Below are 18,192 nucleotides of genomic sequence, written 5' to 3' on the forward strand. Positions count from 1 at the left end.
CAAAATTCAAAGTCAAAACCAGATATTCTGGAAATTAAGATTCGTAATTGGTGGAATTCATCAAATAGGTGATGTGTAATATAACTGTGACCTTCTTCTAGACTTTGATGTTTATTACTTCAGTAGAAAGATGATGTAACATTGATTACATAACTGTCTTTCCTGAATATTCCTGATATTTCATTTTTATTATAAATACACTATGAATTTCATGATGTCAAGCTCTGCATGGTAACAAGCACTTTACGAATCGGTGAATAAACACATTTTTAGGATCTACATATCTGGGGACTAGGATTACTTAGGAATTATTGGAATTAACGACGGACTTGTGTGCTGAAAGATTGAAACAATTTTCAGTTGACTCTAGATTTATTATTTTTTAGGCAAGAGTTTTTCTATTTTCTGTTTAACGGGAAAGGCCAACCCGATTTTTTTTAAATACCGAAAAAAAAAATAAAAGAGGTAAATTTTACTTTTATGTTTTAAATCCCCGCCGAACGTCTATTTTGTCATGTTTTCAAATAAAATCGGGGCTGTTATATACTCAAGACAACACAGCTTTAAAACTCTCTAAACTAAAACTCAACGTTTCTTACTTGCTATTATGAGACGTTTCTGTACACTGCTGTAAGCTGTTAGTCTATCATAGTATCCACACCTCCACAGCGAGTTTTGTTCGTACTCTGCCATATTTTGACTTGGAATGGTAAGAGTGTACTCTGTCTCTGAGATACAACCAACACTGTATCTGGTATTAGTAGCTGCCAATTGACATCCTGATATCTCTGCAGCTCCACCAACATCTTTCTCATTTCTGAAGAATTTAACACCAGGAGCAGTATCGTTTGGATTAGGCTTTCTATGACAAGTCCATGTGAACTGCTGTCCCAGTGTAGCAGCTGGGGAAGACCCAGTCAAATTGTAGTAAACTGCAAAAAAGTCGATATTACATTGTAATGATACATTTAACGTGGTGAATGATTTCGAGGTTTTTTAAGTTCAAGGATGTACACTCATGTTGATTTTATCGCGATTGGGTCTCCATACTTTTATAAGTCGTAAATATGGAATGCGTGTGTTTTATTTTGTATGCATAAGTAGAACATTAATTTGTGTTTTTGTTTGTTATTATTGTAGATAAACTAACAAAAATAGAATTAAAATATGTCAATTATTATTGTAAATAAACGAACAGAAATGGAATTAAAATATGACAATTAAAATATGACAATTATTTACTTTCGCTCACATTTTACGATATTCATGATGACGTTACGATTGGAAACAAACGCGAGCTCAAAGATACGTGCACTGGACGATGTCACATGTACATGTAGTCTATTCTAAGGCAGTCCAGAAAGATATGCGGGCGATTCGTTAGAAGTAAAAGGGCAGTTATATAGCAGGCTGCATCTGATATTCTAACTAGTGGCCGACAAAGAACATTACAGACAAGCAGACAGACACAACCTTACACATGGTGACACAGTACAGTACATAATGTCAGACAATGGATGAGAAGGGAGAATGGGATAATGTTAGCGAAGTAGCACCCGAACCAGAGGCTGCTGATATAGTATGGAATGAATTTGTAAGTTTTTTAATATGCAAGACATTTTTTATGAAAATGAAATGTAAAAACTAAGCAGATCTATACCCAATCTGATCTTCCCATCTAGTCGGTCGCCTTGAGCGAATCTCGCTCTTAAACTTAAAGTTCAATGCAATATTATCGAAGGGTGATTTGAATAAAATGTGTAATCTATATCACTGTTTTTAAAATTCCCCAACGTAAACATTCATAAAATTCATTATCATCAAACATAATCCAAAGGGCAAATGTTTTCTCCCATTTAAAGAATTATGATGCGCCGTTCGTTAACAATTGAATCAAAACAAAAGGGAATATAACATTGTTAACTATATACATGTATAGTTATGTTTTTATTGTGCTACTAGATCTATAATTTGTTTCTGATCAGTTTTGGAAAATTTGATAATTTGATCGAAAATTAATTTTAATTATTCTTTCAAAAAGTAAATGTAAAAGAGCGTCAATACTGTTAAATTTTATCTATAGGGTATGGAACATTCACATTAAAAATTCTGATTAGAATTTCAGCATATGTTTCATAAATAACAATTCATGCACAATCACATCATATAAATTTTGAATAACAACGTATTTTAAATTAGTAATTAAAATAACCCCTTGCTAGACAAAAACTGGAGCTAGATGAAGTTGATGTATTAAATCTAATATTATCTTCAGTTCGATTGTTAATAATTTACAGTATTGATACATATTGAGTCCCGATGTCTGATTTTTAGCTACATCTAATTGGTAACTACAGTGAATGAGAAATCATACCAGGAAGTGCATATATCTTTCTCAAGGCCGCATGGAAGATGACTGCTAAAACTGGTCCTGGATAATAACTCAGGTATTTTGCACTTTATTGACACAAATTGGACATGTGGATACGTACAAAGAAGAAAATATGCCTATCAATTGGGGGGGGGGGGGTCTAAGGTCAAGGTCACAGTGCATGGAAATTAGAAAATACTGAGTCAGGGGCATCTGTTTTGCACAATCTTTAGTAATAAATAAATCACTATTGTATTATTTTCCTGTTTTCCGCCACACTCAACAATTTTCCAGTTATCTTGTGGAGCCCAGTTTTTATTGGTGGAAGAGAGAACCCAGATACAATGTCCTTGGGAAGACACCACCCACCTTCCGAAAGTAAATATCATTTATATGTTTTCTGACTATTTATCATGAAAGATAGCGATGTGATCAATCTCATAATCCCTATAAGCATTACAAAATAGAGAGTTGGGCAAACACGGACCCCTGAATATACCATAGGTGTGATCAGGTGCCTACGAGGAGTAAGCATCCCCTGTTGACTGGTCACACCTGCCATGAGCCCAATATCTTGATCAGGTAAATGGAGTTCAAGAACGGCCTAACAATCGAAAGGAAACAAGTCATACTGCATTTGGCCCAATGATAGGCTGTGTAGGCAAACTAGTTCATTATAACGACTATACAGTTTGCGAAATGCTGACTTTATACGAGACTATTGAAACCCCTGCACCACCAACTTGTTTGTATGTAGCCTGCCTCGATATAAAAACTGACCATAGGCAGAACAAGCTTAAGCAATAGCAAAATCGCAGTTAACATTATTAAGCATATGAGATAGAGAAATTAATGATGACACAATACCTCTGTGATGACATAATGCCTCTGACATTCCAAGGGAAAATACTAAGATTATTTGGCATGTGTATAAATAGCGTTACAATACACAGATAAACAAAAGATAGAACATACAGTACGGCCAGCGCGGATCCCGTATTTTCCGCGCTTCCCCCGCGGGATTTAGCTACCGCGGTATATCTCAGGTAACCCTGCAAATCCCGCGCTTCCCCCGCGGTCCCGCTGTCCTCGCCGCGGTCTCACCTGTAGATATTTAATACCATCAACAAACACGAGTTATCTCCCGTTAACGTAAAAAAAAATAGATAGATAGAGAGGTACATGTATACTGATCATCAACTGAAAACAGATCGCTGTTCACCAATACTATAAACATATTAAGTACCACATCTATGTGCATACATCACTTGTATAAACACATTTTACAAAAACTGTTCATGTTAGCTTTATTGAACCATACATCCAATAAACGGGTAGGTATGCATGTGCATACATGTATATAAACGTTCTACCCGTGAAACTTCACGAAAACTGATTAGGCCCCCCTCCCTGTCAGTATCAATCACATATTGGTTTCATAAATTAGTTTTCAGAAATCTAATTCTATACATAGGTCTATATTTGTACAATAACATATGCGTGTATTCTCTTTTAGACAATGTGAGGACGTCCTCGTAGAGGGAGATAGAGAGAGAATACTATTTAACATTACGTTCTGTGAAAAACGGTTATAGGTATGTGTATATCTGCTGTCTGCTTCAACGCCCCAGACGTTGATCAGCGCACGCTTTACCCGTGAAACTGCTAAGACAAACATTAGCTTAGACACAAACACTTATGATCCACATCCGCTTGGCTTTCAATACAGATACAGCATCAATCTAATCAAAATCGAATATTTAATCGGATCCAAATATCAAATTGTCCAATTTTAATAACGATATTGGGGCCTTGGAAATCTGAGAGAGAGAGAGAGAGAGAGAGAGAGAGAGAGAGAGAGAGAGAGAAGTCATATAAATGTGCATATATTATATCATTATTATTTCATTATGTTAATTTGAGTTTTCTCTGAAATCAGTATTTCATATATAATTATAGATGTGTGCAGTGCAGAAATACCCGTGATTTACCGAAATACCCTCATAAAACACCGAAATACCCCATAAGCTACCAAAATACCCGGTGTTTTATATCATATTCCTTGTAATTGAAATATTTGTATAAGAAGTTCTTCTATATAAAACCAAGTATTTACTAATTTAATATCACTTGTAAAATCACATTTTACCAAAACTTCTCACACTTTTCCTCATCCCTCCCGATTGATTAATTGAAGACACGCGCGATAGACACACAGTTCAAACGATAATTAATCTCGCCCGCTTTGAAATTTTAATTACGAGTCCCTATAGCTATACCTAACACTGAACATTTTTGCCTTTACAATAACATGCGTGTATTCTCTTCTAGACATTGTGAAGATGTCCTAACTTAACAGGTTTCATTGTCTAGATAATGGTTTCGGGCATGTGTATATTTGTTACATAACACTTCCTGTCTGCTTCAACGCCCCAGACCTCGATCAGCGCACGCTCTACCCGTGAAACTGCTAAGACAACATTAGACTAGCAACACCGCTTGGTAATTAATACAAAATTAAATAACGGATTTTGTTTTTTAGAATAAAAAAGTTGAGGTGTATTAAATATGATACACGTAAATCCTAAGTACATGTGTATCTGGTTTTAGTAAGGACAAATCAACGTTCCCGATTTTTTTTTATTGAAAGATTTATTTAATATGCCGGTATGTAATGCCAGAAAACTGACGATAATCAAGCCCTAATCATTTTCTGCCGACGAATAAAATAACTATTGTACGGGTAGATAGCCCTAACAGGTAAACAACGGTACTTCACACCGCGGCGGTGTAACTCTGCTCCGCGATGAAATCCCTCGGCGGGATAGCGCGGGAAGGATTAACATACCGCGGGGGGGGGGGGGGGGGGGGGTCTAATACGGAATCCGCACTGGCCGTACAGTATAGTTTATTCGTGATTATGGTCCTGAGGCTCCCAGTCTTCATTGGCGTAGTCTGCGTCGTCGGCGATTTTGTCCTGCCATTGTTTGTTGCTTACATGTAGCCAGGGCCTGCACAAAATGCCCCTTGGCCAGAAGCCATTCGACTCTACCGAATGTGCATCGCACAAGATCACCTTAAGTTTAGTGTTACATCTAGAGTTCCTCATTGAAAATATCTTCGTGGTCTTTGGTGATCAGGTCTTCCAACAATTTGTTGCAATCCCATGGGAACGAATTGTGCTCCTTTGTTAGCTGACCTGTTTCTATATTCATATGAAGCAGAATTTATTCACAAACTTCTACGTGAAAAGAAAAAATCTCTCGCTGTGGCCTTCAATTCGACATTTAGATATATCGATGCCGTTTTCTCTATTAATAATAATAAGTTTCATTCATATGTCCATCTGATATATCTCTGTGAGCTCGAAATAAAGGACACCACAAAGTCGTCCACTTCTGATTCATACTTAGATATTTTATTGAAAGTAGACATTAACGGCAAACTGACAACTCAACTGTATGACAAACGGGATGATTTCAACTTCTCCATCGTCAACTTCCCATATCTATGTACTAATGTTCCATTATCACCTGCATATGGTGTATATATATCAACTGATTCGATATGCAACATCTTGTTCTGCGTATAGTCAGTTTTTAGATCGAGGTAAGCTACTGACAAACAAGATGATGGTACAGGGGTTTCAACAGTCTCGATTGAAGTAAGCATTTTGCAAATTCTATGGTCGTTATAACGATCTAGTTCGTCAATACAACCTATCATTGGGTCAAATGATGTCTGACGTATTTCATTCCGATTGTTAAGTCGTTTTTGACACACTTATTTTGACTGCGGATTACTCCGTTTACCTGATCAGGATATAGGGTTCCCGGTGGCTCTGACTGGTCAAAAGGGGATGCTTACTCCACCTAGGCACCTGATCCCATCTCTGGTATGTCCAAGGGTTCGTGTTTTGCCACCTTTTTCTGATGTATTACTTATAGGAGTTATGCGATTGATCACTGTTCGTTATCTTCACCTTACATAGAACACTTTCCCGTTTAAGGAAGTTGGTCATACCGAGCTGTGTAGACCGCCAGCCTATTCCATATATATAAAAGCGTACGTTCCGTTGGTAGGTAACGCCTTCAAATAATCCATCGTTCATTCGCACATCTGTGGAACCGATTGTCTGTCGGAAGGAGGTTTTGTTTCATCGGAGAGAAAGAGAAGGCGTTGACGAGGTGTGAGCACCATGGGACTGTTTGTATGACTGGTGTTGTTGCGTATCGGATGGGGTGGTGATCCGCTCATTTGAGCAATTGGTTATCTGAGGCGTCTCATGAACGTTTGTGGATTTGAATGGGACTTTTCTGACACTGCCAGGGGTGGATTCAGGAATTGCGGTTACGGGGGAGGGGATATGAGTCGCTTTGAGGCCCTCAGTGGGTCCAGGGCTAAGCCATGGTGAGTGCCCATTAGTCGAAGCCCTTGGAAGCTCCTGGATTTTACAGATTTTATAGGGATTGAAATATGTTTCCTAATTAGTCATTTTTACTATTTTTTTAATCATTTTTATAAGGTGAAATTAATAAAATGACGCAAATTTTAAGGTTTTCTCGAAAAACTAAAGTTCTTCTAATAAAGTAATTCAAGAAATCAAAATATGTTGTCATTTATTTCTCCGGAAGTGGAAGAAAGTATTGCTTCTTTTATCGTTTAGTACATTTTTCTATACAAGATACCCCGATATACCATAAATTTGAAAAAAATTAGAGGCGGATGGGGGCCTTAAATCCGTCACTGACTGCATCAGTATATGCAGTTATTGCATTAGTGGTGCGACTACTAGCTTAATCATTAAGATAGAATATTACCATCGATGTTTTTGGAAGTGGTTACCTATGTTTTGACATTGGTTTTTTCGTTGATTCACATTCAGAGGAATCGAGGTCATTTATTGATTTTCATTTCTTTTTTCTATTTGTGAAATTATATACTGTCACAATCGGCGCGGGGGGGGGGGGGGGGTAAGGAAACGGCAAACCCGGAGAAAGGAGTGGTATCCACATGCGCTTGCTTAAATAGTAAGGTATTACGATTTTAGAATACGTACATGCATAAGCATAATAATATATAACTTACGTAAAATATTAAATGGAGGAATATGAGGATGACGTCCCATAAAGGTTTTGATTTTATAAAATGTTAATCATCTCATAATATCAACTATGCACACAGTATTTTACGATCCGTTCCATTTTCCATTCCCCTTTTAGCAACACCCGATGATTGTTTACAAACTCCCAAACCAACCCACTCGGTTTTTATATCCTGCGTCACGTGTTCCAAAACGTTTCACAAAATATTTGCTCGTTATAGTATCACAAAAATAGTTAAAAGTACTTGAAAGAAACATATGATACTGCGTCGATATTTTCAAAGAAGCAAAAATTAGTGCAGAGGACATTGTCAATCTCTACCTAGAGTTATTATTCCTTACTTTATATGTTCTGAATGCAAATGTGCCGATATGTGTCGTTGATTTGAAGACTTTGACAACCCTTCTAACAATCGCTGGTGCATGCGTCCAGCACTTAAAAATTAAAATTATGTGAAGGGAGTACAGAATACTACATTGATTATAATTAGTAATGCATGCACATGTACTTATCATCATCATTTAATTGATAGGTAAGTAAGATAGTGTGGTCTTAAAAATGAATACCTATAAATGACAGAGTCCCAGTAGAGGTGGTAGAAATCCCGGTATTGTTGTTGATCGTGAGACGTACCCGCACTGTCTGTCCAAACACTGCTACAAACTCGGCCTTACTATAAGAAACAGTCACAGATCCAGCGTACAAACTACTACCACCGCCACAACTTCCACCACCTACTGCAGCGACTGGTCCTCCTTGGAGCTGTGAGAGGGAAGAACGTCCATCTTCTGACTGAAATGCACGGAAAAAGACAATATAGGATAGGGTGGTCCAACTTCTACCGATTATGTTTATTGTGTGAAATTGAAATGAATAATTCCATAAATGACAGAGTAAAACTGGTTCTTACTTATGCCGATGCCCTCATCATGTCATAATTTTTCATTGTTGAATATATTTACAGAAGAAGAATAAAGGACACACAACGTTTGGTAGCGTTCTCAAAAGGTAACTTCGACTGTGTATGGGGTAAGTTCGCCCACATAATTATACATGTATTCTACTGTTGTGTTTACTCGGTTTGTCAGTAAAGGGGGCAGATAGACTTTTCTCGTCCTTGATATATGAAAGAACCAGAAATCCAAGTATTCAAAATGCCTATGTGGTGTCCGTCGGTTTAATGATATTTTGTTTTGAAAGAATAAGGGGGGCGGTATGAAATATGCGCTGCAAGTTAAGAAATATGAAGAATATATTGTTTACAGATTAAGAATTCGACCAAACTAATATATATTTTGTCCAAAACTGGAAATATCTGTCACAGGTAAGGAAGGTGTTTTCTGTTTTTCCCCGTACGTCGATGAAGTGGATGAATGGAAGGTGAAGATAGCGAGCAGTGATCAATCATTATAACTCCTATAAGCAATACGAAACTACGGTATATGTTCAGCTTATGCAGTAATGGAAGAAAACACCGAATATAGAATAACTTTTTGGATTATGAAAAACATTTACCACAGTTACGAATAGCGGACTTCAAAGGGCGCTCCTCCCTTTTATGTGATTACTCAAAAAGTACAACCACCACCCCTACCCCAACTTCATGACATAATATAGACCCCTGTTATTTTTTTGAATTCATCGAAAAATTGTAAATGTACAAAATGTACAAAATCTGGGGGAAAATACAGCTGTTCATATGTCATGATGGCTTATCAGCTAATAGAAAATACCTGTCAATTGATGTTTAATTCATTGTTTTTAAAAATCAAAGAGGACAATCCTTGTGTCTAAATACTGTTTGCAAACAAAATGAAAGTAGTGTTTTGCTTCCCACATGTATGTACATAGTTTGTATTGATTGATTGATTCTATATTGTTTAATGTTCCACATGGAGTAGTCACTGATGCCGGTTTTAGATCTATGCTCGGCATAAACGGCCTTTGGATCTGTTTCATCGGTCTCATCCGAATGACCGCTCCATATAGTCGTCTCTTACGACAAGCAAGGGGTACTGAGGACCTATTCTAATCTGGATCCCCATAGGATGAAAGGTGAAGTAACGAACAGGGATCAATCTCATAACTCCTATAAGCAATACAAAAAAACATTGGCAAAACACGAACCCTTGGACATACCAGAGGTGGGATCGGGTGTCTGGGAGGAGTAAGTATCATCCCGTTTGTCATACAGTTGAGTTGTAGTTTGGATTGAGTGATTGTGTACAGGTTAACGTACCGCTCGAGAATTTTTCACTCATTCGGAGACGTCACCATTGCCGGTAAAGGGCTCCAGAATCTAGTCTTATGTTCGGCCGTTACATACTTTGAGCAGGGGGTGGATCTTTATTGCACCACACTTGCTTCGACACGGGGCCTCGATTTTTACCGTCTTATCCGAAGGACCGCCCCATTTAGTCGCCTCGTACCACAAACAAGGGGTACTGAGGACCTATTCTAACCCGGATCTTCACGGGACACATAGTTTGGAGAAACAATATTCCAGCTATATAAACAATAAGTAAAACGTATGCCTTATTTTACATTGAATTGATTATGGGTTTATCGAAAGAGAAACACTTTATTTTTTGATAATTTAATTGCTTCCCATATTTGCCTGAAAGTGTCTTTTTTTCTGAATGGAATCTGATAAAATACATTTACTGAAAATTGCAATCAAACAATTAGATGTACAATAGTCAGATCAGTTTCTTGCATTGTGATTTTGTTAGTTTTTTTTTTAAATTAATGGGGTATGGTATTACTTAAACAACCAGACACATGTTTTTTGTGATTTTTGTTTCTAAATCATTTTGTTTAAAACCAGATTCGGAATGAAAGAAATTATTTTAATATCGAAATTAGAAGATGCTACAAAAAGAACTAATATTACAGCACTTAGTTTCGACCATGCCGTGAACTACAGAGGCATATTCGACTGATCTAACAAAGCTAACGTACATTTTTGATAATTTGTTCGCAACTAGAGTATCCAATTCAGTTTTTCAATACTATAATTTTTTTAATATGAATTGCTTATCATATCACTGATATAAATCTTAGGAAAAAAATCCGAAATGTCGATATACAGAAGTATAAGGTAGTTGACACCCCTGGAAAATAAAACATCAGATTAGCCTTGTGCGTATTTTGGGTATATAAAAAACCACTTGTTTTAAATATATTAAGTTTTAGTAGACACATTTGTAACCACCTGAGACCTTAAGTGCATGGTTCACTTTGTGTACTGATACCCCCCGTTCAAAGTCAACTCCATTGTAAATGCACACACTTTATTTAATTCTAGCAAACATGATCTAAACATGCAGCATACATGTGTATGCGTGCGTGTGGTGGTGGTGTGTGATTTACTGCAAATATACAAAATCAAAAATAAGTCAAGTATTTCATAGCAAAAACAAATTACCTAACATTTGATAAATGATATCCTAGTAAACAAATACTCTTTCAATTTCGGTAAGTAACATTGTTTAACGTAAACAATCTACACTTGTACTCTTGAAAATCAGTACATAATGTACAAAAACAGTTTCATCAGATTAGAGAGTGAAAAATTTATGTTCCTAGAAACTACAAAATATTACAAATAAATAGCTAGAGAAAAACAATCCTATCAATACATGAAAATTGCAGAGTGTACAAAAAATTCACACATAAAGTTTCACAGCATAATTATATGTCCTTCAATACTATGAAAGTTAATATGAACCATATTGTCATATACTTTGCAATCGTTACGATAGAGCTATGAATTTCATAACAAACGTGCACTCTAAAAATGTTACCAAAAATGCACTTTCGCAAGTAAACACGCTGTAAACATTCAGTTAACAACAATATGTGCATAGATTCTCTTGTACAATAATTTTCCTATAAAATATCAGGTTTAATTTACCATCTTAGAAGTTTCTTTCATAGAAAAAAATGTAGGGCTTTCAGCACAGGTGACTAGTAATCTAAAATGCCTGGTAAATTGTACTGAAGCTCATGCACCCGCGAAAAATGTAAAATCCAAGCTAAACCGGATATTGAAACATTCAAATAAATCCGGAGAAATTAAAATAATCAAAATGAAAATTAAGTCTAATATTCAGCAGCAGTATAAACATACGACGACGTCTTCGTGCTATTTTAACCAAGCAGAAAAATCGAAATAAATCGTTTATACGATTTACTAAATCGTTTGTACGAATTAAAAAGTCGTTTGTACGATTTAGATAGTCGTTTGTACGATTTAGAAAGTAATTTGTACGATTTAGAAAGTCGTTTGTACGATTAAGAAAGTCGTTTATACGATTTAGAAAGTCGTTTGTACGATTTAGAAAGTCGGTTGTAAGATTTAAAAAGTCGGTTGTAAGATTTAAAAAGTCGTTTGTACGATTTAGAAAGTCATTGTATGATTTAGAAAGTCATTTGTACGATTTAGAAAGTAGTTTGTACAATTTAAAAAGTCGTTTGTACGATTCTCAAAGTCGTTAGTACGATTTAAAAAGTCATTTGAACGATTTAGAAAGTCGTTTGTACGATTTAGAAACTCATTTGTACGATTTAGAAAGTCGTTTGTACGATTTAGAAAGTCATTTGTACGATTTAGAAAGTAGTTTGTACGATTTAAAAAGTCGTTTGTACGATTCTCAAAGTCGTTAGTACGATTTAAAAAGTCATTTGAACGATTTAGAAAGTCGTTTGTACGATTTAGAAACTCATTTGTACGATTTAGAAAGTCGTTTGTACGATTTAGAAAGTCATTTGTACGATTTAGAAAGTAGTTTGTACGATTTAAAAAGTCGTTTGTACGATTCTCAAAGTCGTTAGTACGATTTAAAAAGTCATTTGAACGATTTAGAAAGTCGTTTGTACGATTTAGAAACTCATTTGTACGATTTAGAAAGTCGTTTGTACGATTCGAAAAACCGTTTGTATGATTTAGAAAAGTCGTTTGTACAGTTTAGTAAATCGTGTAAACGATTTAAAAAAAAATAGTACAAACTAACGACAATTTAAAGAGCACCCAATTTACTTACTTTAGGTACGGTTATAGTATAAATCTATTTTTAACAAGAGTCCTTATCCAGGGTTAATAATTCCTACATTAATACCAATATTATACAATATCCATGCCCCCTTTTGAAAAAATTACATTTTATGGGTCAATGTTCGAGGTCAAACTGCTAAATGTCATGGAAATGTTATTGAGGATAGATATTTTTCAAGCATTTCCTGTCTTGGTTGATTTATAATCTGTTCTCAGATTTTTAGTGTGAATTAAAGAAGAGACATAACGTCGATTTAGAATTGTTTATATATCTGGATATATGTACATATGAGTTATGATATATTGAAATTTCTGTCTTCAAGAGGTTCGCACCTAAAATTTTGAGTAATGTCATTTTTTTAAAGAAGTGTTTATTTGATTTGTACATTGAGGGAAAAATTAAGAAATTAAAAAGAAATAAAATGATGTCGCAACGCTTGTTATTGAGCTACAGTATTCTAAACATGCCCTTTTTACACTTAAAATTTATTCAATTAACCTTGATTTGTCTGTTGGTGTCAACACAGTATAAGCAAGAAAAAGCAATCGTTGCATGAAATAGATATAATCATGTCTTTTAACAATACAAATTTAAAAAAGCTTGATACTAGTAAACTAGTATAAATGAAAACTAGATGTTGTCACAAGACGGTAATACCCGAACGCAAGTGTTTGCCTTTAAATATACTCTCCGTCTCATTGGTGGATCTAGAAGGGGGGGGGGGTCCAAGGGGGTGGAGTCTTTCAACAGACTGCCAATTTGTAAGCCACTTTTTTTTTCATGTAGAAGTTAAATAAAAGATTAATTAGCACTGTGTGATACATATATTTATTTTTACCGAATCATGGGATATGGTATAGTACAGTTTCTAGATCATCTTGTTGACCCCTCTCCCCCTATCCGCTTTTCCATATCGCATATATAAAGCACTAAAATGACCACCGACACGAACAACCACATTGTCAAATTTTCGGGACGACCCGTTCCTTCTTCAGGACAAACGAAAAGAATTACATAATGTGGCCAATATCAATAAGATATAGGGCTCACACCGGATGTGATCTGTATATAGGTGACGCTTATTCCTCTTAGGCACTTGATCCCACCTCTGGTGTGTCCAGAGGTCCATTTTCGCCCAACTATCAATTTTGTATTGCTTATAGGAGTTCTGAGATTGATCACTGTTCGTTATCTTCACCTTTCATATTTATGGTATCACAGAGTTCGTGCCCAAAACGGGCTTAGCGCTTTACTTTGTTGCGCAATTGAAAACAATCATGTAAAAATTTACATAACCTTCTAGCATGAACCGCATTGACAGGGTTGCATAGTGCATTTCAATTGTTTTCCTTTGATATATTATCCTTTGAATGGAATTGTAAGCGTTTAAAGGGTAATATTTCTTTCTTATATCCTTCTACATGAAGCAGTCTTATAAAAACTGTAATTCATAATGAACAGTAGTTATACAAAAGTGACAAAACGACATTCTTGTAAAATACATGATTTAGAATATCTTCCAGTTTCAATTTCTAAAGGTTGGACATAGTGTTAGCTTGGTTAATCTAAAGTGTGATACTTTCACATTTTTATATTTTTTATTTACTTTTCTTTTTGAAATTTCGAATAGTCTTGCAATTCCTAGTTCTTTCTAATTTTTCTATAAAATAGTAATTTTCCACGATTAGAAAATTCAGTGAGTTTTCTTGTTTTAGTTGCATGTTAACATTACCAATATAGTAATTCTTCAAGTAGTTGTAAAATGTGCTTTCATTAATGTTAGAATTATAAATGCTGACAGTTTTAACGACCGTCTCGGAATGGACAGATGGGCTAACAACAATAGGCTACATACGGAATAGGCCTATACCCAAACTTTCTTTGCTTTAATATCCATGCTATGAAGATCCCCACACCAATTTACAGTCAAATTGTAAATTTTAAATCGTAATTATCGTTCAAACATGTCAAATGTTGGTGAATTAATACCTTTCTAGACCGGCTACTGGACCCATATGGCCATTAACATCCTTGTGGTATTTCGGACGGGGGGGGGGGGGGTAAGTAACAAATTTTCTCAGAAAGAATAACCTATAATAAATCAAAAACTGCATTCAATGTGCAAACGATGGCTTATTATCCTGGCACGTCGTTGCATCTTCAGTTAAAAAACGGAGTGGGGGTGGGGTGGAAGAAGTTGACTGCAAAATGCAATGTTTACAAGGGCCTATCGCTGCACGTGCATGACATTGACCAGCCATTATTATTGATGACCGCTGACATTTACCCGAACAAATTGATCACAAACAATGATCATGTCGAGTGAATCAAACCCCAATCTCAAACATGTTCTCACTATACGTAGATGAGGCCTCGACGGGGAGTTTGACCCCAATCTTCTCTTGTTATATGTACAGACACTACGTTATTTGTCGGTTACCGAAATGGCCGAGATGTTACGATTGCACAATTTGCGTCATGTCTGGATATTTATTGTAAACAACTGACACATCACCGATCAATTCCGAATATTTTAAAATATCACAGGTAACGTAACAGAGGTAGGACTTTTATCAGACGTAGAGGTAGGCCTATATAGATGTAGTAAATTATTTCAGGCTGATGATTGAGATAGTTTTAGAGGGCGAGTGACTGTTCATAATCGGTCTAGACATTCTAGAAAGGGGTTATAGCTATCGGACATCTTTTAAAATATACTTCACAAGCTATAGATGAAACATCATCTGCAACACTGAAAATCAACTTCAATACGTGTAATTTTTACGACTAGTATAATTTGACATTTTAACTAAGCATGCCGTATGCAAAACATATACGACAGGCAAAATGACGAGGGTTAAGATGCTGGATAATTTATAGAGAAGATCTGTCGTCTTCGAGGTTTGTAGACAAGAATGGCTGTGGTGGCGAAAATCCGTTCGGACGGCACCTTAAGTACAAGGTATTACTATGCGTGAAACGTGGTTGGGAGGTCACTCAGAAATATGATTTAGTCTGACTTCCATGATATTTAGGTGTACAACCCCCCCCCCCCCCCCCCCCCCCGTTCTTAGTTTCACCTAACTTTGTATAACATTTATCTCTGACCAGAAATGTAAATTTATGTTACTTGTCCTCATTTACCATGCATTAAAATTGGACGAATCATTGAACTGATCATAAGATTCATGTGGAAATTATACTGGCAGTGTGGAATTGTTATCAACAATATTATCAGTGTAATATTAGTAGTGATTGGTAGTTCTTTATTTTACGCAGGCATTATAGAGCCTGACTGGGAACTTTCAAAAAGGTTTTGCCTACAAAATGGAATATAATTATTGGTATTGCATGAAATTTTACTTTGAAGATTTCCAAATCGAATCAGTCATTAAAAAAGTTAATATTTAAACATCACCTAGACATTTTTAAATATTTCAATCCCCAGGCATGGCAGTATTTCTTTACTACAAATAACCCGGCTAATCGGTTATAAATTATATTCAACTGCTTAGCGTTTTTTCAACCGAGTAATCGGTTAGTTAACCGGCTAATTGTTGCCATACATAGTATTCCAACCTGTATAGACCAACCAAACTGTGAATAGATACATTGTACATTCCCGCACGAACGATAACTCGTACAAGCAAGAATTACGAAAATCCGGAATAATGAGACAAATTAAGAAAAGACATGTCATCTCTACTTTACTTTGTCCTTTTTATTCATAAACTTACCACTAATTCCCATATAAATGTAGGGGTGGAGCTGAAGCAGGTAGTTGCAGTTCCTAAAATTTGCCTACCATTATCTGGTACTACTGTGTTCCCTGTTCCCAAATCTAAAGTTGGTGTTCCTATACGGATTATAACGAAGAAAAAATATACATGTACATTCATTTGTATCAAATACCCACGACTTGATTGTGTGTGATAAATACAAATTTACCAGAATGTGTAATCACCAGGTTCAAAATGAATGCGGTTTTCTTTGCCATTATTTATTTTGTTAGATATTCCCGGGTTAGAATATAGATGCATGAACTGGTTCAAGTCTACCAATCACAGCGATCACTTTGGTCTGCGATTTTTTTTTATCTCTGTTTGCCCAACTATCTATTTTGTATTGCTTATAGGAGTTATGAGATTGATCACTGTTCGTTATCTTCACCTTGGAACTGCCCCGCTCTTCCTTTTAGTTTGTTCTGCATGTAATGTGATTTAGGGCAATTGTGTTAATTATGAAAGGTGAAAATAACGAACAGTGATCAATCTCATCAATCCTAAAAGCAATACAAAATAGAGAGTTGTTCAAACAAGGACCCCTGGATATACCAGAGGTGGGATCAGATGCCTAGGAGGAGTAAGCATCCCTTGTCGACCGGTTACAATCGCTGTGAGCCTTATATCTTGCAAATCTATGAATTCTTTGTGATGAAATTTTGCATATACATCACAAGATAATGAACATACATCACAAGATTTTGAACATATATCACAAGATATTGAATATATCACAAGATATTGAATATACATCACAAGATATTGAATATACATCACAAGATTATCGAACATACATCACAAGATATTGAATATACATCACAAGATATTGAACATACATCACAAGATATTGAATGTACATCACGAGTTATTGAATATACATCACAAGATATCGAATATACATCACAAGATTATCGAACATACATCACAAGATATTGAATATACATCACAAGATATTGAACATACATCACAAGATTATCGAACATACATCACAAGATATAGAACATATATTGAATATACATCACAAGATACTGAATATTCTCCACAAGATATTGAATATACATCACAAGATATAAAACATACATCACAAGATATTGAATATACATCACAAGATATTGAACATACATCACAAGATATTGAATATACATCACAAGATATTGAATATACATCACAAGATTATCGAACATACATCACAAGATATTGAATATACATCACAAAATATAGAACATACATCATACGATATTGAACATGCATCGAAAGATTATGGAATATAGCAACGTTTTACAAGCCATAGACGGGTGATTTTTTGGGATTGTAAGCAATTAGAAATGAACTTGAGTCGTAAATTGTCTTATCTATATAGGTGACGTGTTCTGGGTATTGACAATGAAACAGGTTTTCCCATTATACAACCATCAACATTGGAAATAAAAAAGCGTCAGCAAGACAAATTGATAAGCAGTAAGAAAAAGTAACTAACCTTTTGTTGATGTAGTACAAATTAGAATAAAACACACACATGATACCAATATATTCATCTTCTCTTCACGGTAAACGTACTGGTAGTGCATAAGAAATAAAAGTACACCAATCCGTACTTCCTGGTTTGCATGACTGAAATACATTTAACTAGAGACGATATCGTCGCGAGCAAAATGAATATCTTCCCACCGAGTGGAGAACGATATAGATTCGGCGCTTTATTGGTAGCATTTATCTATTTTCAAGCAGGATTAAGAGAAGGAAATTGAAATTCCACAGCAGGAATAAGAAAGTGAAAGTAGCTGAGATCTTTAAAATGTATGCATTGATCATTATACTGGAGAAACACGACAACAAGTACACTGTATTGCTGATGAAAAGAGAAAGCGTCTCGCACA

The 18,192-nt window shown here is 35.6% G+C and overlaps 1 protein-coding gene across 1 annotated transcript in view; it reads right to left on the minus strand.

Moving 5' to 3' along the window:
* The window catches only part of LOC130046653 (uncharacterized), a 20,355-nt gene extending 2,418 nt beyond the window's left edge, over positions 1-17,937 (minus strand). The window contains exons 1-4 of the mRNA XM_056153575.1: positions 17,793-17,937; positions 16,271-16,389; positions 8,043-8,268; positions 600-932 (exon numbers count right to left, since the gene is read on the minus strand). Coding sequence (XP_056009550.1) covers positions 600-932; positions 8,043-8,268; positions 16,271-16,389; positions 17,793-17,937 — 823 coding nt within the window. The remainder of the gene's footprint in view (positions 1-599; positions 933-8,042; positions 8,269-16,270; positions 16,390-17,792) is intronic.
* Positions 17,938-18,192: the final 255 nt, after the last annotated feature.

This window comes from Ostrea edulis, chromosome 2 (genome assembly GCF_947568905.1).
Source record: "Ostrea edulis chromosome 2, xbOstEdul1.1, whole genome shotgun sequence".
In the NCBI taxonomy this organism is placed as follows: domain Eukaryota; kingdom Metazoa; phylum Mollusca; class Bivalvia; order Ostreida; family Ostreidae; genus Ostrea; species Ostrea edulis.